General features: G+C 43.3%; 1 protein-coding gene across 7 annotated transcripts in view; it reads right to left on the bottom strand.

Annotated features, from left to right (window-relative positions):
* The window catches only part of col16a1 (collagen, type XVI, alpha 1), a 106,694-nt gene that overhangs the window by 23,634 nt on the left and 60,560 nt on the right, over positions 1-22,500 (bottom strand). For 2 of the 7 annotated variants that reach the window (XM_080859566.1, XM_080859569.1), the window contains 24 exons: positions 21,901-21,936; positions 21,502-21,597; positions 20,750-20,785; positions 20,339-20,392; positions 19,937-19,987; positions 19,591-19,674; positions 18,390-18,425; positions 18,021-18,128; positions 17,553-17,675; positions 15,460-15,513; positions 15,248-15,289; positions 14,375-14,410; positions 14,040-14,093; positions 13,336-13,404; positions 13,168-13,221; positions 11,649-11,675; positions 9,840-9,896; positions 9,673-9,723; positions 9,453-9,515; positions 7,205-7,249; positions 3,896-3,940; positions 3,423-3,554; positions 1,759-1,800; positions 1,362-1,439 (listed from right to left, as the gene is read on the bottom strand). In XM_080859566.1, coding sequence (XP_080715692.1) covers positions 1,362-1,439; positions 1,759-1,800; positions 3,423-3,554; positions 3,896-3,940; positions 7,205-7,249; positions 9,453-9,515; positions 9,673-9,723; positions 9,840-9,896; positions 11,649-11,675; positions 13,168-13,221; positions 13,336-13,404; positions 14,040-14,093; positions 14,375-14,410; positions 15,248-15,289; positions 15,460-15,513; positions 17,553-17,675; positions 18,021-18,128; positions 18,390-18,425; positions 19,591-19,674; positions 19,937-19,987; positions 20,339-20,392; positions 20,750-20,785; positions 21,502-21,597; positions 21,901-21,936 — 1,473 coding nt within the window. The remainder of the gene's footprint in view (positions 1-1,361; positions 1,440-1,758; positions 1,801-3,422; positions 3,555-3,895; positions 3,941-7,204; positions 7,250-9,452; positions 9,516-9,672; positions 9,724-9,839; positions 9,897-11,648; positions 11,676-13,167; positions 13,222-13,335; positions 13,405-14,039; positions 14,094-14,374; positions 14,411-15,247; positions 15,290-15,459; positions 15,514-17,552; positions 17,676-18,020; positions 18,129-18,389; positions 18,426-19,590; positions 19,675-19,936; positions 19,988-20,338; positions 20,393-20,749; positions 20,786-21,501; positions 21,598-21,900; positions 21,937-22,500) is intronic. The other 5 variants (XM_080859567.1, XM_080859568.1, XM_080859570.1 and 2 more) reach the window with 5 other exon arrangements.

The following is a 22,500-nucleotide window of genomic DNA, read 5'->3' as shown; positions in this document are numbered from 1 at the left end:
TCCAGACTGGTGCTCAGAGAGCCTGAACACTGGTCCATCTCCGCCCAGATGTGGGTCACCTGAGCCAGGGAAAGGCCGGAGTTTCTGCACATTAACAATCTACCACTTAGTCATTCAGCAGACCCTTTAATCTGAACCAACTTCCTGTGTTGTATACACACACACAAACATACATACATGCGCACGCACAAACACACTCACACACACACACACACACACACACACACTTATTACTTATCAACAATATTGCCAAACTCAGAAAAACCCTACCCCTTTACGATGCAGAAAAAGGAATCCACACATCTATTATTTTAGCCTCCAACTACTACAGAATGCTGCTGTTCGCACTTCCACTAGAACTAACCATTTCAATTGTTATTAGCCATTTATAAATATCACTGAATTAAACTGAATGGAATTGAATGTGTGCTCCCTGGGTTTCGAACCCACAACCTTGGTGCTCTAAGACCATGAGATTACTAGTGTGATTCAGCAAAGCCTACTCTTTCCCAGCAGTCTGGTTCTGAGATTAGCTCGCTGTGGTTTACACAGCGCGCCCTATCTCTCGACACGGATTTGGACAGCTGCCTGTCTCTGTTAAACAGCGGCAGTCCCGTGTTCTAGTTTTCAGCTCACGATTTGCTCTTTAAACGGGCGCGTCTCATCTCTTTAGAAGGTCCTGCCTTTTATGTCTTTTAATGACTGTGATGATGTTCTAAAGTGAAAAGTTTGACTCAATTCCCATCTCTCTCTTTCTCTCTATCAGTCTCTCTCCCTCTCTCTCGCTGTTACGATTTTACTCTCTTGTTCTACTTGACTTTATCAACGGCACCTCTCATCGCTCTCTACTTTTCACCACTTCGCACACCTGGATGATGATGTTGATGATGATGACTGTGATGATTTTTTTAAGGGTAAACGAGTCTCTAAAGCTTGCCTGTTACTCTTTTTTTCTGTCTGTCTGTCTGTTACTTTCTCTCTGTCTGTCTGTCTGTCTACCTGTCGATCTGTCTGCTACTCTTTCTCTCTGCCTGTCTGTTTGTCTGTCTGCATGTTACTCTTTCTCTCTGTCTCTCTGTCTCTCTGTCTCTCTGACTGTCTGTCTGTCTGCCAGTCTCTCTGTATGTCTGTCTATATCACTCTTATATCATGTGTCTCCTCTACCTCCACTCTACAGCTGGTCAACTGGTTTAAGATGATTACAACAAGGTTTTCAAGTACAAAGTTTGACCCTCGCTCTCTCTCTCACTCTCCCATTATCTTCTCTCTCTCTCTCTCTCTCTCTCACTCTCACATTATCTTCTCTCTCTCTCTCTCTCTCTCTCTCACTCTCCCATTCTCTCCTCTCATTCTCTTCTCACCTGTTCACCTGGATGGCCTGGGAGACCTTGTGAGCCTGCACAGCCTGCATTTACAGTTCCTGTTGTCGTGGGATTTGACTGCACAGAACACACAGACAAATCATGTAGCAAAACACAGACATATTACTGTAACTCATTTCTAATCTAATATTACCATACAAATGTCATGAAGAAAGTTCTGCAGTGATCACTTTGAAGTATGTGTGCAGGCCTAAAGCTTTAGGTTGAACCAGGATAAGATTGTACTTTGAAATGTGTGTGTGTTTATAGTAATGGGTTGATCATGAATGAGACTTGATTGTAAAATGTGTGTGTGTGTGTATAGTTTTGACTGGGTCCATGATGACACTTGATTTTAAAATGTGTGTGTGTGTAATTTTGGGTTGATGAGACTTACTACTTCCTGAGCAGGCTCTTCCCCCTGAAGCCTCTGGTAGCACTGAGGACAGAAGAGTAAAAAAAAGGGGAAAAAAAACATGAGAGAGGAAAAGAAAGGAAGGAGTGTAGGAGAGGAGAACAGAAGAGCAGGACAGGGATGAAAGAACAGAGGGATGGTGAGTCTTCTGTGTTCCATGTTCCAGCAGATGTATACATCATGAAGTGTCAGATGTGTTTTTTTTTCTCTCTTTTTATTCTGCACCTTCTGCCCCACCACCAATACCCCCTCACCAATCAGGAAGGCAAAAACACTTTGCCTTCTGTTCTTCAGTAGAACTTAGCAAGCAGTTAGCAAGGCTTAGAAGCAGAAGTAGATAGAAATGCTTTGGGTTCTTCTGTTACTCAGAAACACTCTGTGTGTCGTAGATAGCAATGCTTTGACGTCTGTTACTCAGAAACACTCTGCGTGTCGTAGATAACAATGCTTTGACGTCTGTTACTCAGAAACACTCTGCGTGTCGTAGATAGCAATGCTTTGACGTCTGTTACTCAGAAACACTCTGCGTGTCGTAGATAGCAATGCTTTGACGTCTGTTACTCAGAAACACTCTGCGTGTCGTAGATAACAATGCTTTGACGTCTGTTACTCAGAAACACTCTGCGAGTCGTAGATAGAAATGCTTTGACATCTGTTACCCATTACTCAGAAACACTCTGCCTGTCCTAGATAGAAATGGTTTGGGTTCTGTTACTCAGAAACACTCTGTGTGTCGTAGATAGCAATGCTTTAATGTCTGTTACTCAGTAACACTCTGTGTGTCGTAGATAGCAATGCTTTGAGTACTGTTACTCAGAAACACTCTGCCTGTCCTAGATAGAAATGGTTTGGGTTCTGTTACTCAGAAACACTCTGCGTGTCGTAGATAGCAATGCTTTGACATCTGTTACTTATTACTCAGAAACACTCTGCCTGTCCTAGATAGAAATGGTTTGGGTTCTGTTACTCAGAAACACTCTGTGTGTCGTAGATAGCAATGCTTTAACGTCTGTTACTCAGAAACACTCTGCGTGTCGTAGATAGCAATGCTTTAACGTCTGTTACTCAGGAACACTCTGTGTGTCGTAGATAGCAACGATGCCCATTTCAGCCCATTGCCCCACTGCCACGTTTAACCCTCTGCGGGATGAGGCCTGGCAGGGACATTTGAAGAAGTATAAGATGTTTTGATATCCCCCATCTTAACACATTGGACCCAAAGTGCTACACATGCGATCATTTAGCACAAACCCAGTGACAATAATCTGAGATTAATGTTGTCATTATTATCTTTTTTGGTTAAATCAACTGTAAACACTCAGTTTTCAAGAAACTATTTTCAGAGCAGCTGAGATACCGTGAAAAAAAGACACACTTAGTGTTTGTGGCCAAGACTTTGAGCTCTGAGCATCGTAGACAAACACAATCTAACGACAAACACAATCCAACAAAACATCACTGATGGCCAAATAGGTATTTCATCTTCTCTGAGGGCTTCTTATCCAAACATTATGCAAATACATATATATAAATATATATATGTTTTTAAAGTGTTTTTGTTTTTGCAAAATGTCTTTTTAAAGTCGCTGATGGACTTGGGTGCCCCCTCAGATGTAAAGGAGGTGTTAGTGAGTGCAGCCCCTCACCCGCTCACAGTCGTCCGCCTCCGTGATGCCCGGTTTGCCCTGCTCACCCTGCTCACCCTTGTCGCCCTTGATGCCCGAACGGCCAGGCACGCCAGGCAGGCCCTGCGCGCAGTCTTCACAGGGCTCCTGCTTCTGACCACACACACACACACACACACAGGGAAGAGTACACACATGTACATTCACACATATACATATGTGTGTGTGCATTGACAGTGTACTTGCAAAACACACACAAACACATATATGCAGCGATACAAACGAGCATGCTGTGCTCTCATCATGCAGCTCAACATGAACATCTGTGATCACATGTGCTTCAGGAGGAACCACTGCTGCAACCCTCATGCTCTCAGGGACTACAATGCATACAGCACAGCGTAACTGTAGTACGGTACATACATGAAGGGACACAGAATAAACATTTAGTGAAGAAAATAAACAACAACTCCCATGATTCCTCTGATGCGTACCTTGGGGTCCACTATGGGGACGTCCTGGGGCAATTTACCAGGAAGCTGAGATGAAGTGACAAGGGGAATACAATCAGTGTGGGACAAACAGGAAGTCATTACACCAAACAAAGACCAGGTGATTTGAGAGGGATAAAACAACAAAAACAACAACATCAACAAAAAACTACTTACTCTGAATATCAAGATTCATGGTGGCACAGAGGAAGGTTTGCATTGCCTTGACTATCACAGGCAGAAATTACACATTTTTCTTTTAAATGTTTAAAACCCCTCTAACCTTTACTGAAATTACAGTAATTTTAGAGTTCTATTTTCTGATTACATTTTAAACCCAAAACAGCATGCACTATAGAACTTTGTCACATTAATAATCTTAATTTAGTGTTTACTCTAAGGTTCAGGATTCGATTTTAAGCCTATTTACCAACTCGTTAGATATTTTTTTTTCAGTAGAGCAGCGTGTAGGGGCACTATGATGACTTTAATGAAAATATTTAAACCAGTTTCTCCCTACACGTATCTCCCAGGCCTCTAGCACACTTTGGAGTATTACACACACACAAGGACTCCTTAATGACCTGTCCAGTTGGTCCGCAATGCATTCAGTCTGCACCGAGTCTGTGCAGACTCCAATAAACTCAGTGATGGCAAGTCTAGGTTCAGCCAGCTAATCTCTGTCACCTTTGTTTTGAATTAGCTTCATATCACCATCTATTAGGCAGTCATAAGTCAGTGTTTAGTTTTAGCCAGTCAGTAAAACAGTCAACATGTACAACATCACAACCACTTATTTTCAAGATCTGGTTTTGGCAGCTTAAGCTAACACTTAAATAGCATACAGCTTGTGGATCTGCATCTTTTTCTCTCCTCCTCTTCGGAAAAAAAAAGAGGAGGAGAGAAAAAGTCTGATGTAATCTCACCATTTTGACGGAAGCATCCAAGTAATTAAAAACAACCTGTGCTGACACGTTCTCAATATGGAATCATCCATATTCCTCACCAGCTTCTATGGATATTTCCAGACACTAATAAGACTGCACACATGTCCGCACACACACTCACACACATTGCTAATGCTACTAATGTTCCAACATTTCTATTTCCATTTAAATCATAGAAACTTGGCTGATACTTTCACCTAAACATCCAACCCTCAGGAAGTTAGGAGATGCGGTAACACTTAAGTAATGTCACGTCGTCAAAACAAACACGTTGACAGGTTATGTTGTCTTGGTAAATGTCAAGTTGTCATAACAAACATATCCCAAACAATGTCATCTTGACATAAAAAATGACATAATTTAAAGAATGACACTTGATGGCAACAATCATAAACATTCATAAAGACTCCTCCAAGTTCATGACAGGTGTCATGTCATGGTTACGACGGTGTCATGTCAGGACTTATGCACACCCCTCCAAATACAGTGTTTCCAGAGATCCAGTGAGAGTAAGCACCTCAATACTAAAAAAATAAAACAAATGCAAGATAATTTTCAGTGAGCTGCCCTGGACTAATGATGGAGAACATTCTGGAGACTTGTTGGTGTTTAGTACTCCCGGGTGGTCTGAGGCCAGTTTTAGCGCTGATTATTCAACAGCATGTATAGCAAGCAAACAGGGCCAGACTTTTTTTTGTGTGTTTTTTTCACAGCAGGGCCACAGTGAAAAAGCCCCTCATTACCCCTCGTTCGGTATAACAGTACTTCCCATCTACCCAAACACAGACGCCATCAAGCAAACTGGTATAATCAAACCTGCAGTGTAATTTGTCGTTGATGAGAGAGAGACAAACCCTCAAATCCACCTTTGATTATAGTCTATGCAATCGCGTGCTTCTGCAGTAAGACGCCTCCAAGTCATTACACATCAATGTTTAATCAACCTTAAATCCAGCTCTCAGCGGGCATTATATCTCTCGTCTAGTGTTGCTATTTTAGAAGCATTTTGTACAGGTTTGGAAAATATCCCTCTCACTGACTGATTCGTTTTTTTGATGAGCAAGCCTTCAGGCAGCTGAACTATGGCAGGCCATCTGAGACAATTTGAACTATGACAAGCCATTGGAGGCAGTTTGACTCAATGCTTGAGGGTTGTGGTTTGAGAGTGAAATCTACTGACATATAACAGATGCAGTTTACAGGGACTTTAAGCAACGAGGAGGGGTTGGCAGACGCTAGCAGCTGCTGATGCTAGCACTGGAGCATTTACAAGAGCCTCTAATGGGAATGAGAGGAAGAGAGGGGAGGGAGAGAGAGAGGAAGAGAGAGAGAGAGAGATAATCAAAGAGAAAGAGACTGGGAGGGAGTGAGATGAGAAACTTTCAAAGAAAGAGAGAGAGAATGAGAGTAAGGAAGGGGATAAAGAGAAAGAGAGAAAGAAATAATGCATGGAACACATAGGAAGGGAAGCTCCCAACAGGAAAGAGGGGGATTAAAATCAGACAGCAAGACAAAGAAAAGGGGTGATAGAATCACAGAGAGAGGCAGACGGTCTGAGCCAAGTTTCCATGGTGGGCTAACATTCTCGAGGAGGGATGGGGTGGGCGTCATGCCAACCACACAGACGGAGCGAGAGGGGAAGAGAAAAGGGGAGGGAGAGGAGGGGAGGAAGGGAAGAGAGAGTGTGGGATAGAGAAAGAGAGGGGGCAGACAGACAGACACACATAGAGAAAATGATCATAAAGCAGATAGAGAAGGAAGATGAGAGAGAGAAATAGAGCGAGAGAGAGAGAGAGAGAGAGAGAGACGGAGAGAGAGAGAGAGTGTTTGAGGGAGAAAGAGGATTAAAAGTTCGAAGAGAGTTGAGCTAGTTTGTTGCTTTCAGCCCGGCTCATAAGAGTTTGCACAGCTTCTGTGGCTGGTGAGCCTGATTAACAGTAATCATCATGTTTACCACAGCGTCCTCAGAGTGCTCTACTTCACACAAACACAGCGCCACAGCGCCGGAGGAATGTAAACAGACCAAGGCCACAGTGTCAGCCAGTTAAAAGTGCTCAACTGCTAAATGACTAAAACACGCACGAAAAAAATCGTCACAGTGGGTCCTGGTCGCTGTTGCAAACGATGTGTGTGGCAAAACAGAACAGGCTGTTTTATGTTGGCTTTATCCAGTGCTTGTCTAAAAACTAATGAGAATGAATGAAATTAATCAGTAGTTTCCAGGCTTCCACCAAAGCTGGAGGATCCTTTAATGACTTTAGCAGCCCTAGACTAGTGCCCCAGTGCCAACATGGACTCCTCCATCAACCAACCAATAAACCGCTCCTCCACACCACTAGCTCCTCCCTCAAGACTGGTTACTTACTACGTTTCCGGCCAGACCCGGTTTCCCTGGTAGGCCTTCGTTGCCCTGTAAGAAGGAACTGAGGTTGAATGGGTTTAGCCAGAAGGCCACAGATGAGACTCCGCCCACTCCAGGGATATCCCCCTGGTATGTATTTCACCTGACAGTTTACATTTAGCTGTTTTTTATTTACTTTTCTGTGGTAAGGCTCATAGTTAAGTTTTCACACAGTACCAGGTTAAAGACCAAACATTGCTCATAGTGAACACTACATTACCCAGAATTCAATTTGCCCTTCACTAAGATCTGGGAGAATAATTCATAGATCCCAAGTGACGTCACTGTGTCTAAGCGCCGCCATCTGTGTGACCGAAAGTCTAGCTGAGCGTCATTCACAACATAGACATAGTCGGTCCAAACCAACAGAAAGTAAAAAAATGCCCGGCATATGTTGTGCTGATGGATGCGACACCAGTCGCGAAAATAACCCAAATAAACAATATAATTGTATACCAAAAGATTTAGATCGGCGGAATAAATGGTTAGCTATAAATGGTTGGCTGCAAATTAGAAGAGACAAGTAGCAGCTAACAGCTAACTCCCGATTGTACTATCTCCGGTGTATGGGGATGGATTGTGTACAAGATGAATGTATATGTCGGGAAAAGACAGTTGTGGCAGACGTTTCGCAGACTTTAAGGGGCAAAATAAAGTTGACGGTAGTCAATATGGATCGCAGCCAATAATCGATGTTTTTTCTAAATATCCCCGTCTTTCTGCCTCATTCAGATGTGCTATGTTCTTAGTCATGACTGTTCGCTAGCTAACTATGAAAGCTAACTTACTAAACACTGGAATTAGAAAATACTACTTTTAAAAAGTTTAAATTTGAAGAGCCTATCAATAGAAAACAATACAGTTAATATATAACCGTTATTATTATTATTATTATTATATGATTAGTATATATTATTATGACTTACTAGCTACTATTGGGTACAAAAACGTATAATACAATGGGAATACTGGTTGAGTTGGTCACAAAGATGGCGGCAGGCTTCACGGAAGTGACATCTTTGGGACCCATGAATATCAAAACATTGAAGGTTTCGTCTGGTGTTTGTTTTATCAAGTAACAGTTTCTGGGCAGGAATGCTTCCGGAGTACTGAATATTCACTGTGAGCTCTGCTTGATTTTTAAAGAAGAAGAAATTACCTGATCATTTTTCCCCCAAAATTCTGGGGAAAAAACATCCAATACTATTACGGAAACTTTAAGCATTTAAGCAGTCATTTACAGAAGAAGTAAAGTTACTTTTAAATCAACATTACTTTAAGAAAATAAACTTTATAGTTTACTTAAAAAATACTATCATCTTTTAATGTAAACAAATCACAGCTTAAGCTTCCCCAGTGGATGCGCCCAATCCCACGACAGAATCCCAGCACCCCAAGACTTCCCAGTGCGTCACATACATTAGGTGTTAGCGCATCCTAAAGCAGGGTTACTCTTTACAATACCCACTGACAGATTAAACCAGCACAGATAACACAGCCAGTACAAGCTACATTACATCAAAAAGCTAATTTTTGCACACTTTTAATATATTATTACAAAGTTATTAATGAGTGATTACATTAACACAATTACATTAATGACTACTTTAAGGCATTTACATTACATTTTAATGTTACATTTAATAGATTACTGAAGTTATTTTAATGTATTGTTCAATATTTACATTTACATTAATACATCTACATTAATTTGTAAGATAAATTTAGATCTATGACAGGAACAAATTGTACTTTAATATTAACAGTGCTTTTAAATTAGCTTTAGCCAGAAACCAGAGCAGCCCATGCAGGCTTCACATAAAGGCAAAGAGAGAGGCTGAGGAGTCGAACACACACACACACACACATACGCACACACACACAAGAGAGAGAGAGAGAGAGAGAGAGAGAGAGAGAAATGCAACAGACATAAATGCGTTGGTGTAACAGTGTGTGTGTGTGTGTTTATGTCTGTGTACTTTTATGTGTGTCTGAGAGAGAGAGAGAGAGAGAGATAAGAGAGAGAGAGAGAGAGAGAGAGAGAGAGAGAGAGAGAGAGAGAGAGAGAGTAAGACAGACAGACAGACAGACACATACGGACAGATAGTCAAGTAGGCTCCCAAACCCAAATACAACAAGCTCTCTATATGGCATTGCCATCATCACACACACCCACACACACACACGCACACACACACACACACACACTTACCGGCGGCCCTCTGAAGCCTTGGGGCCCTGGAGGCCCGGGGGGACCCGGAGGACCAGGGGGGCCCTGAAAAACAGCAGAGAGCACAAAAACAGACATTAAGGAGCTGGATCAAACATGCATGCACACACACACACACACACACACACACACACACACACACACACACACACACACACACACACACACACACACACACACACACACACACACACACACAGACCTCAGAACCAGGTTGTAACAGATTCCCCCCTGGACTCACTCCTGGCACTCCCTGGAAAACAACAAGGGTCATGCACAGGTCATCATACCATATGGATTAGGTTTCGATGAAGTGTGTGTGTGTGTGTGTGTGCATATAATGTTATATGTACATATAAAAATACTCACAGGTCCACCATTTCCAGTGGAAACTTGTGGCAAACAGTTACAATCTCCAGGCGAACCCTATGAAGCACACAAACACACACACACACACACACACACACACACACAAGTCAGACTAGCAAAAAACCTCTCACTCTGAATGCCACCCTGAACCAAAAGCCCCGGGTCTCAGATCATCATATTGCAAATAAATAAGGTCAATTAGATGTAATAGCCTGATATACATGCTAAAATAAGGTAAATAAGATGGTACACCCTGATATACATGCTAAGACAGACATGGGCAAAGTACGGCCCGTGGGCCGTATACAGCCCGTTGGGCTTTTTAAACCTTTTTAGTCATTTTTGACTTAAAAAATCCACGACGACCATTTTTCACAATCAACGTTGTCAATTTTGCTTACTATTTTGTAACTTATCGTTACAGCTCTATGCCGCACAGAGACTGCTTGGCTGCTCTAACCTGTTAATGTAAATAATAAAGAAGTTCAAGTGAGGTAATTGGTTTGGGCGCAGGCCTCAGATGTTTCATGATGTTTGATCAGTCACGTTACGACATGTTTTTGTATTGTTCATGTTCGTGCAATTTGTTAAATTGCCTTGCAAATAAATGCTTTGCTACCTGTTAAAGGCCAAATCCTTTCATGTGATGATTTTTACATGTCATTTATATTAGTTCACACAAACACTCCATCCATCTGTTCCTGGCCCGGCCCCTCTGTCAAATTTTAGAACCCATTGTGGCCCGCGAGTCAAAAAGTTTGCCCACCCCTGTGCTAAGATAAGGTACATAAGATGGTATAACCTGATATACATACTAAAATAAGGTAAAGAAGATGCTTTACTCTGATATACATGCTAGAATAAGGTAAAGAAGATGCTATAGCCTGATATGTATGCTAGGTCAAATAAATAAGATCTGCCTGTTGACATTATCTTCAATCAATCTCTCTTCAAGGTACATTGATGAGAGTCTTTTTTATCTGTCTCTCTGCTGTCTTTTAGATGCTGTTCCCTCTCTTTGTTTATGTCTCTGTCTGACTCTGTTCTTCTCTCAGACATCTTCTCTTTTTGCCTTTCCTTGTGTCCTCCCCGTCCTATCTGTGACCAAATTAAAGTTGACAGTCGGGTGCATACAACAATTAATGGCTATGTCAGTGCTGTTGGGGCCTGTTAGCAAGGTCTAGTGGAGAAGAGACCTGTGAACACACACACACACACACACACACACACACACGGCTACCACAAAACACACATACACACGCACACACACACACACACACATACACACACACACACACACTCATACACACACACACACACACACACACACACACACACACACACACACACACACACATACACACTCACACACACACACACACTAAAGCTAGAGAAGAGCCCCGCTGTCAGACTCCTCTACACTCAGCCTGTGCCCTGCGGCTAGGCGCATCGAATGACATCAGCAACAAGGGCCACACACACATACAGATATAAACACCCACAAAACACACACACACAGAACAATACCTCACATATACACAATAGCCCCCCCCCCCCCCCAAACACATATGCACACACACACACACACACAGAGCACCACAAACACTAACACGCCACACATAGACACACCACACATAGACCAACATAGCCACAACAAGAAAACATACCATACTACAACCCATATACTTATACACACATCCATCTCATACTTACTCACACACACACACACACACACACACACACACACACACACACACACACATGCTTATGCAATGACTTTTCAAATCAACCCAACTGAGGTGACAGTACCTTTTCGCCTTTAGCTCCATTGGCTCCCTACAAGAAAAGACAAAAAACGAACACACACACACACACACACACATTGTTAACATATTTAGAGAGTGATCTTTGAGGATGCTTAAAGGTAAAGCTGTCAAGCGGCTGTCAGAAATGTTTCCAGCACAGGGGGGCAAAAGGAGATGTGAAGACAGCTGACACCGCAACACACACACACACAGACACACACACAGACACACACACACACACACACACACACACACACACACCACAAAACACACTTCAATCCATCCCTGTTTACCCACAAAACACCCACAGTCCCTGCTATGTAAAAGCACACCGCAACTTTAGACAAAGCCTCGAGTTAACACACACACACACTTGCACATGCTGTGCTGAGGGGCACAGGCGATGACAAAGGCAAACACGCACACGCACACACACACACACACACACACACACACACACACACACACACACACACACACACACACACAAAACAGACACATGTACACAAAGCTTTGGTAGCACTAATGAACGCAACCCCGACAGACACAACAAAGTCTCTGTCAAACTCTCAAAGAGCCCCAGAGGGTAAGCAGAGTTCTACTGAGTGAAAAAAGCGAGAGGGGGAGTTAGTGTGTGTGTGTGTGTGTGTGTGTGTGTGTGTGTGTGTGTGTGTGTGAGTGTTAGTGTTAGTGCAGACATTATATAAGGCTGCTAAGGTCACAGGCCCTGAGTTCTACTGAGTGAAGCAGAGAGTTAAAGTTAGTGTTAGTGTAGAGAGTTTTACTGAGTGAAGCAGAGAGTTAACGTCAGTGTTAGTGGTAGTGTAGAGAGTTTTACTGATTGAAACAGAGAGAGTTAACGTCAGTGTTAGTGTAGAGAGTTTTACTGAATGAAAAAGAGAGAGTTAACGTTAGTGTTAGTGGAGAGTTTTACTGAGTGAAACAGAGAGAGTTAACGTCAGTGTTAGTGTAGAGTTTACTGAGTGAAACAGAGAGAGTTAAAGTCAGTATTAGTGTTAGTGTAGAGATTGCATTAGGCGGCTGAGGTCACAGACTCAAGTTTCATGACATACAGCAAACAAATAAAGCATGGTGTCCCTGTGTTAAACAGAGGAGTTTGGCATTCGTGAAGAGCCCAATGTGGGAAATAAGAGCTAGAGAAAGAGAGGGATGAAAGAGGGAGAGAAAAAAGACAAGTGGAAAGAGATATGAGTGTAAAGGGAGGCGAGAAGAAAAGAGGAAGCGAAAGAGAGAAGAGAAGGAAGAAGGAGAAGAAGAGAGGAAGAGAAAGAAAGAGGGACACTGAGATAGGGATGGATAGAGATGGAAGAGAGCAAGGGAGACAAAATAGACAAAATGAAAGAGGGAAAGAGAGGAGGAGGAAGGGCCCAAGAGAGAGAGAGGGGAGGTAGGAATAGAGAGATGGATGAAGGGCATAAAAGAAAGGGAGAAGAAGAGGGAGAAAGAGGGAGAAAGATAGAGAGAGAGAGAGAGAGTTGGTAAAAGTGGGATGCTTTACTCACAGTTCGGCCATCTTCTCCTGGGATACCAGGAGAACCCGGAGGACCCCCTTTGCCCTGGCACACACACACACAAATAACACTGTCATACGTGCCATAAGGGATAGATTCGTCCTCCTTGCACACACACATACATACACACACACAAACACACACATCCTATCTCCTTACCGGCGGTCCCATTGGGCCAACACCCTCTGGGCCTGCTGGTCCTTCAAGTCCTTTCTCCCCCCTCATGCCCTGTAGGGAAGCAAACACACACACACACACACACACACACACACACACACACACACACACACACACACACACACACACACACACACACGCGCGCGCGGCGCGCATCACACACGCGCATACACACACTCACACACACACACACACACACATACACACGCACATCACACACGCGCATACACACACTCACACACACTCACACACACACACACACGCACACACACACACACGCGCACACACACACGCACGCACATCACACACGCGCATACACACACTCTCACACACACACACACACACTCACACACACACACACACACACACACACACACACACACACACACGCACACACACACACAGTGAGAGTTGGTCTGATTCTCATGAACAGATCTGCCTTTGATCAGTGCCACAGCGAATACCTATGTACTCTGTTTGAAGTTCTTGATGACCTTTGACCTTTAAATAAACTCAGCACATTAGATGCAACAAGCTGTCCTCCGTGTTGAATCGTTTCCATGACGATTTGCATGATCAGGTACGACAGGAAAGCAGAAAGTTTTAAAAAACATATTATATTCAATCTCCAACTTTGTGACACAGACATAAAGCAAACATTTTAGCAGGGCTGAAGCTCCACCCACCTTCTCTCCCTGAGGCCCAATTGGTCCAGGGACTCCAGCTGGTCCAATGGGACCCTAGGGACAGGGCGAACAGAACATCAATCAAACAATCAATCCACCAATCAAAATCTATTGCTGCTGAAAAACTCCTACACAAGTATATTGCGCAAGGCAGACTAACTGATCATATTATGAATACATGTAGAAGTAGAATATATAGGATGTCACATCACACAGGACACTGTTGACTGCATGAAAAGGCAGGGAGGCACAACCAATACACAACCTGGAGGTCAACTGTCTAGACAGGAATATCTGATGGATTTATGTACTTCGGATGTTTTGTTGATATTTACCAGAATGCCAGGTGGCCCTCTTGGTCCCTCTATGCCCTATCAGAGAGAGAGAGAGAGAAAGAGAGAGAGAGAGAGAGAGAGAGAGAGAGAGAGAGAGAGAGAGAGAGAGAGAGAGAGAGAGAGAGAGACAGCAGACATGTTTACAAATTGGTGTTCAGTAAAATGGTTCTCACTATGTACCATTCCGAAAGAGTCAAGAAACATTCTGTCAGTCAAGAACCATTTTGTCAGAGTCAAGAACCATTTCAGTCAGAGTCAAGAACCATTCAGTCGGTCAAGAACACACCACAGCACCTACATACCAGGAATATGAAGTGTGTGTAACAAATACCAATCATTCGAAATGCAGCTATAAAAGGTGAGTGTGATTGGCCCTAGAGGACATGAAGAGTCAGGTGAGTGTGATGAAGAGCTGTAAAGGTGAGTGTGAATGGCACTGGAGGACACGAAGAGCTGTAAAGGTGAGTGTGAATGGCACTGGAGGACATGAAGAGCTGTAAAGGTGAGTGTGAATAGAACTGAAGAACATGAAGAGCTGTAAAGGTGTGTGTGAATGGCACTGGAGGACATGAAGAGCTGTAAAGGTGAGTGTGATGAAGAGCTGTAAAGGTGAGTGTGAATGGAACTGAAGAACATGAAGAGCTGTAAAGGTGAGTGTGAATGTAACTGAAGAACAGGAAGAGCTGTAAAGGTGAGTGTGAATGGCACTGGAGGACATGGAGAGTCAGGTGAGTGTGAATGGAACTGGAGGACATGAAGAGCTGTAAAGGTGAGTGTGAATGGCACTGGAGGACCTGAAGAGTCAGGTGAGTGTGATGAAGAGCTGTAAAGGTGAGTGTGAATGGAACTGGAGGACATGAAGAGTCTTCTCACCTGTGGTCCTGGAAGTCCAATGCCAGCAGGTCCTGTGTCACCCTGTATGAGATACACACACTTAAACTCTTCCAGCTGACTTACATACACACACACCCTCACATGTAATGTCTCTCTCTCTCTCTCTCTATAACAAACACACACACACACACACACACAAACACACACACACACACACACACACACACACACACACACACACACACACAAACCTGTGTTCCCTTAGGTCCCGGAGGTCCCTGTGCCCCAGGAAGGCCTGGCTGACCCTGGACAAGGAAATAGAACAGTCAGTTTACAGCTAAAAACATTTCAAACTCAGTCTACAAAAGATAGCCTTGCACTCAAATTCAAACCGTGAGAGGGGATCTGAAAACACCCAGCAGCAGAGTCACACTTTATAGAATACTATTAAACAAACAGCTCGTTCAATATGTTCAGCTCATCAGTTGTCTAGGTATCGTTGCAGTAATGTACCATAACTGCAATATATGGGATTAATTCATTAGTCACAGATTGGATACTATAAGACCATGACATTAGAAACACATATTCATGGCTTCCCTCTATTGCCAGTAAGCGCTAAACCACAAAATTGTCTGTCTCAGCGACATATGTCAAAGCAGCTGACATCAGGGCATTGGCTCCGAGAGTGACACAAATGATCCAGCAAGCTCAGTCAGGAGACTCCCGTTGATTGCTTCTGCCACATAGACCAATCATCTCTGCATTGCGTTCAAAATGTTCCACACACCAGCTGTCTTGGCTTGGCTTCCGAAATGGCTCAGCAAATGCTGCACAGCAACTACAAGCACTGCACTCACCCACACACACACACACTCACACACACACTCACACACAAACACACTCACACACACATGCATGCGCACATGCGCACGTGCACACGCAGTCACACTCACACTCACACTCACACTCACACTCACACTCACACTCACACACTCACACACACACACACACACACACTCACACTCACACAGAATTAGAGAAAGGGGTACACACACACACACACACACACACACACACACATACACACACACACACACACGCACTGCACAGCACCTCACTGCACTGTACTGCTGGTGCTGCTTAATGCGTGCGTCCATTGCTAATTTGGTTGGAACACTCACATGGCTCTTCTGAGTAATTCACGGATGCTAACGGTCCAACAAGTAGTGTACTGCTGCAGCAGCCTAATGCATGCAGTCATTCCAAAGTCTTGTACATTCATGGATGAAATAGAATTGTTTTTGTTGAATCAAATTCATTAAAAGTTAATGTAATTGACTGACCCTATTTCTGACACTAAGATGTATCTTAAAGGCACCCAGTGCAACTTTCGAGGCTTAAAAATAAACATTCAATTTCTGGTCTTTTTTACACGTAGTAAGTTTCAATAACTCCATACCATTACATACCGACATTCAAGCAGCAAAGATGAGACGTCGTTGTGTGGTGAGAACTGATAGAAAATCGATAACAACAACAATCGCCGCCATTTTCTTTATTCTTTGTAACCTACAATAAATAAAGCAGGCTTCCAGTCAATGGAAAAATGGCTTCTCCCCACCGGCGATTGTTGTTGTTTACGATTTTCTATCAGTTCTCACCACACAACGGCGTCTCAATTTGCTCCTTGAATGTCGATATGTAATGGTATGGAGTTATTGAAACTTACTACGTGTACAAAAGACTAGAAATTGAATGTTTATTTTTCATTGAATGTTTACAAAAACTTGCACTGGGTGCCTTTAAATGTTATTCCTTTGTCGAGCCCAGAGAAGACTAAATACCCATTTAAATTATAGGCAATAGCTTCTGTCCATAAAACCTCACTGCAGTCTCAAAATAGTAAACTATGGATGCAATTTTAATCACCATTAAAATATTTATAAAATAAAAAGCTTTAAAATGTCTAGTCACATCACTGGATGCTATTATATAGGTCATCGTTGTCCTCCTTATCTTGACTTTGCTTTTTACACAGTGTGTGGTTTTGTTTTTATAACTGTTTATATAATTTATAACTGAATGAAAAGTTCTTGCCACCGAGCAATTAACGCCTCACCCTAAGGTTATCTTAGGGTCAGATTCTCTAAGAATGCCTTCACACACACCCCACACATATGCGCGGACACACACACACACACACACACACACACACACACACACACACACACACACACACACACACACACACACACACACACACACACACACACACACCAACCCACCCACCCACCCACACACACACACACACACACACACACACACACACACACACACTTACATGTCTCCCTGGTAAACCAACTCCAGGCGATCCTGTTTCACCCCTCCCGCCTTTGACCCCGGGCACGCCCACCACATCTGACAAACCATCAGGCAGTGATGGACAGCTGTCACAAGCATCTCCCTGGCAACAAATCACCATAGAGTTATAAAATTGATGGAACAGTCGGTTCATGTGTATTGCCACAGAAAGTCAATTAAGCTTATGTGGATAATTCATTGGGATTAATTACAAATCACTACAAAAGCTTTCCTGAAAGAAGACTGACTTAATATATGCACAACATAATTTGTCAACATTTTTAAATATTATACTGTACATAATATCATCTAATATATATTCATACACTATAATGAAGCTAACTAGACCATGAGCTTTATTTCAAATACAGGACATATGGTATGGTATGGCATCATATGGTATATGATAACTGATAAAATGTCACCGGTTAACAGCAGAAGCACTCACCTTCTCTCCCTTGGTGCCAGGTATGCCGTCTCGCCCGAACTCTCCTGGCAGCCCTGGTGTACCTGCAGTGCCAGCGACACCAGGGTCTCCCTGTGATCCCTGGCCTCCCTATAAGCACACAACTTGTTACTTAATAAAATGGCGAATTATCTTATTAAGTATGTTGAGGTGTCTTTTATGCATATGAGGGCCCACACATGTGGAGAAGAAATCCACAGAAATAGTGACAGGAAGTTACATCATCATGAGTTCAGGAGCATTTTAGATTTTTGAAAAACTACTTAAGGCACCATTAAGTATTCCAAAACAATGTCTCACAAACAGCCACTTCTTGCCACAGGTTTTGGAGCGTCTCTTTGCCATGCCTACCTTTTCTCCTTTAGCTCCTGTCAGTCCAGGTGGACCCTGAGGAGAGAGAGACAGAGAGAGAGAGAGAGAGAGGGAGAGAGAGATGGAGAGAGAGAGGGAGAGAGAGAGGACGGAAGACCATTACAAACCATTACAAACCATTTCAAAGCTCAGTAAACAGAAAGGACAGATGATAAGAGAGCCCAAGGCACTCTAACTCTATTACACCAAAGGCAACGCAGGCTTCAACGCAATGCTCTGTTTCACATGGCCATTGTAACCGTCAGGGCAAGAGCTTCCGGCAGTTTCCAAGTGTCAAAACTGACATCATCTGGGTGGTTAAACCAAAGCCATTTAATTAATAACGTTACTTCATAGAGATACTTCATGTTTTTAAAGCTGAAGCTTATTCACATTTTGGACCATCTTAACCTTCTTGACCAGTGACAAAGATATTCCAGGACAGTTACTTCAGCGATGATATGTTTCTACCTGAGGCTATCTTATAAAGAAAACACCATAAACTGGCGGAAGGCTTGCATTCATTTCCTGAAGATCAGCTAAGAAGTGCCCTTAAGGTAACCACCTTTGTTTTATGAGAAACTTCAAACAAGTTTATTGTGTATTTGGTTCAACAACAAAGAATAGATACCACATGAAATGTAGAATACTCGAGCACTTAAAAAGGATCCCACTGATAATTGGATGCATCCTTGTGTATTTGCCTTTTTGGCTCTAATTAAGAAAGGGAATTAGGGTTTAGTTCTAATGAGGGGCTAGTATTTACTTTTGTGTCCTTAGTTTCTTATAAGCCTAATCGTCTTCTCCACCATCGTAGCTACCAACAACAACATCACATTCCAGAGTAAGGATGATGTTTTAGTTATTAAGTTATTAGGTTATTATATTTTATGTGTTATGGCCTGAGTGGATGGATGTCATTTACAATGCTTCAAAGCCACTAGCTCCCACCAACAGACAGAGTAATAAAATACATTTATATGGCACTACAGAGAAGAGCTCAGTAAATCACATCTATATGGAACTACAGAGAACAGCTCGGTAATAATCCCGTCTATATGGAACTACAGAGAAGAGCTCAGTTAATCACATCTATATGGAACTACAGAGAACAGCTCAGTAATAATCCCATCTATACGGCACTACAGTGGAGAGCTGACTGTAGCCCTGATCTGGATTCAGTTCACATGTTTGCCCTCACCTGCTTGCCTTCGGTGCCCTCCACTCCACCCCTCCCGTCCCCTGGCTCAGAGGGGGTGGATGGGCAGACGCCACATGAATCACCCTAAAAGAGAGAGAAAATGAGAGAGAGAGAGAGAGAGAGAGAGAGAAAGAGAGAGAGAGAGAGAGAGGGAGGGAGAGAATGAGGGTGACACACATGGTGAGCAAGATGTCTTACTTTCTCACACAGTTACACTATTAAAAATACATCTTTAAAATCCCAACCACTAGCTGAGAAAGAGAGAGAGAGAGGGGGAGAAAGAAAGAGAGCCAGAGAGAGAGAGAAAAAAAGAGCGAGAGAAAGAGAGAGAGAGAGAGAAAGAGACCTTAGCGCCTTTGAGGCCCGGTGTGCCAGTGCCTGGTATCCCAGCATCTCCCTGGAAAAGACAGGAATAAGATACTTGGAACGGTTCATCAAGTTTCCATGTAAAAGTACTCCACTCTATTCACTACCTCAGCATAAATACAGAAATTCATTCCATTTTGTATTGGATCTGGGACACTAGGTGTCTCTAGACACAGCAACAGCAAGAACACATTCGTTGTTACATCAACAGCCAAAAACACATCCTTAAACTCCACTTTAATGCCAAACAGGTCCTGTCAGGTGTCAAACAAACACAACTTGGTTTTCACAAGACCTTGCAACTACAGAAGTCAGCAGCTATAGAAACACAATTGTCGATGCTGTTTTTACCTAAAATGTGGGTGCTCCAGCGTTATCTTACCTTCCCTCCTCTCTGTCCCTCTTTTCCAGCAGGTCCCCTAGACCCCGTCTTCCCCTAAAGGAGTCGCCATCATGACACTTAGTGCATGTATTCCATTTCCTGTTAGCTTCACTAGCATTAGCATTATTATTTTTAATTAGCATTAGCACACAACACTATGAGCCAACGGAACATTTTCATTTTCATATTCACTGGTTCTCTCAGTGCATGTATCACACTTCCTATTAGCTATGCTAGCATTAGCATACTTTTTATTAATTAACATTAGCACACATCACTATGAGCCAACGGAACATTTTCATTTTCATATTTACTGGTTCTCTCAGCGCATGTATCCCATTTTCCTGCTAGCTATGCTAGCATTAGCTTCATCAGGCTACAGCACGAGTCCTGAAACGGTTTCATACTCACAGGTTTCCCATCTGCTCCTCTTCCGCCTGTTTCGCCCTGGGACAGAAATCAGACACACACACAGACACGGACACAGTCACACACACACACACACACACACACACACACACACGCACACACGCACGCACGCACGCACACACACACACACACACACACACACACACACACACACACACACACACACACACACACACACACACACACACACACACACACACCCCTTTAGCACTTCAGTGACAGGAGAGGATGAGCAGGTTTGATACAAACTGTACATTCAGTCCAAACGAAATGGCCAATGGCTCCAGTCGGATTTCAGCTTAAATGGTTTGTGACACTTGTCCACCATACACAAACACACACACACACACACACACACACACACACCAACCACACACACACACACACACACACACACACAAACACACACACACACACACACACACACACACACACACACAAACACACACACACACTTGTCCACCATACACACACACACACACACATACACACAAACACACACACACACACACACACACACACACACACACACACACACACACACACACACACACACACACACACTTGACACATGACAAAGGCAGTGAAGCATGTTGGCTGATAGCTGAGGGGTTGGTTCCGAAATGTTTGTTCCCCCTTTAGCACTGAGGAACATACACACACACACACACACACACACACACACACACACACACAGACACACACACACACACACACACCCCTTTAGCACTTACTTGCTCTCCCTTCTCTCCCTTTGGGGCCTTCTGGATGAGGGCTGCAGACAAGGCACCATTACCGTTGCCTGTGGGACACTCAGCACCACAGATACCCTAGCATAGACACACACACACACACACACACACACACACACACATAAATATACAAATGAACACAGGTGCACATACACACAGACACAGACACACACACAGACACACACACACACACACACACACACACACACACACACACACACACACACACACACAAAAAACAAATGAACACAAACACAAGTGCACACAAAAGAACAGCTTGTGACTGTGCAACTGCGGATTAAAAAGTATAACAAGAACAACTACGTGCCCATGGTGTCCGCAAGCCAGAATAATCAGGTCCTTACTTAGACCCACACTCACCCTCTCTCCTTTCAGCCCCTCTGCCCCCGGCTCCCCCTGTGGGTGACATAGAAACACAGCAGTAGACCAGAATTAGAGAAAGGGGTACACACACACACACACACACACACACACACACACACACACACACACACACACACACACACACACACACACACACACACGCACACGCACACACGCACACACAGACACACACACACACTCACACACTCTCACACACACACACACGCCCACACGCACACACACACACACACACACAGAGGTATTGGACGAAACCGAAGGGTGCGTTAACATTTGTTTTAACTGAGCATTTATAACAAGGACATTTTTACTGCACCATAGCATAGTATTGGATGGGGGGGGGGGGGGGGGGGGGGTATAAAAATGTTATGGCATGTCAAAGGACCTCAAGAACTAAGTCAGAACCTTCAAAGGGTTAATGACCGTCAAACCAAAATATTTGGTTTGAAACCTTTCTGCCACTCAGGTCAGGAGCATATAATACAGTGTGCTGACATGACTCCTTTTGTCCAGGTGAACAGATAAACTTACACAACATAAGCATCTACTGTCAGTGGAGAGTTTGATTAGATTAGACTC

This window comes from Sprattus sprattus, assembly GCF_963457725.1.
Source record: "Sprattus sprattus genome assembly, chromosome: 20".
In the NCBI taxonomy this organism is placed as follows: Eukaryota; Metazoa; Chordata; class Actinopteri; order Clupeiformes; family Clupeidae; genus Sprattus; species Sprattus sprattus.
The sequence above is the reverse complement of the archived record's forward strand: the minus strand, read 5'-3'. Positions and strand labels throughout refer to the sequence as shown.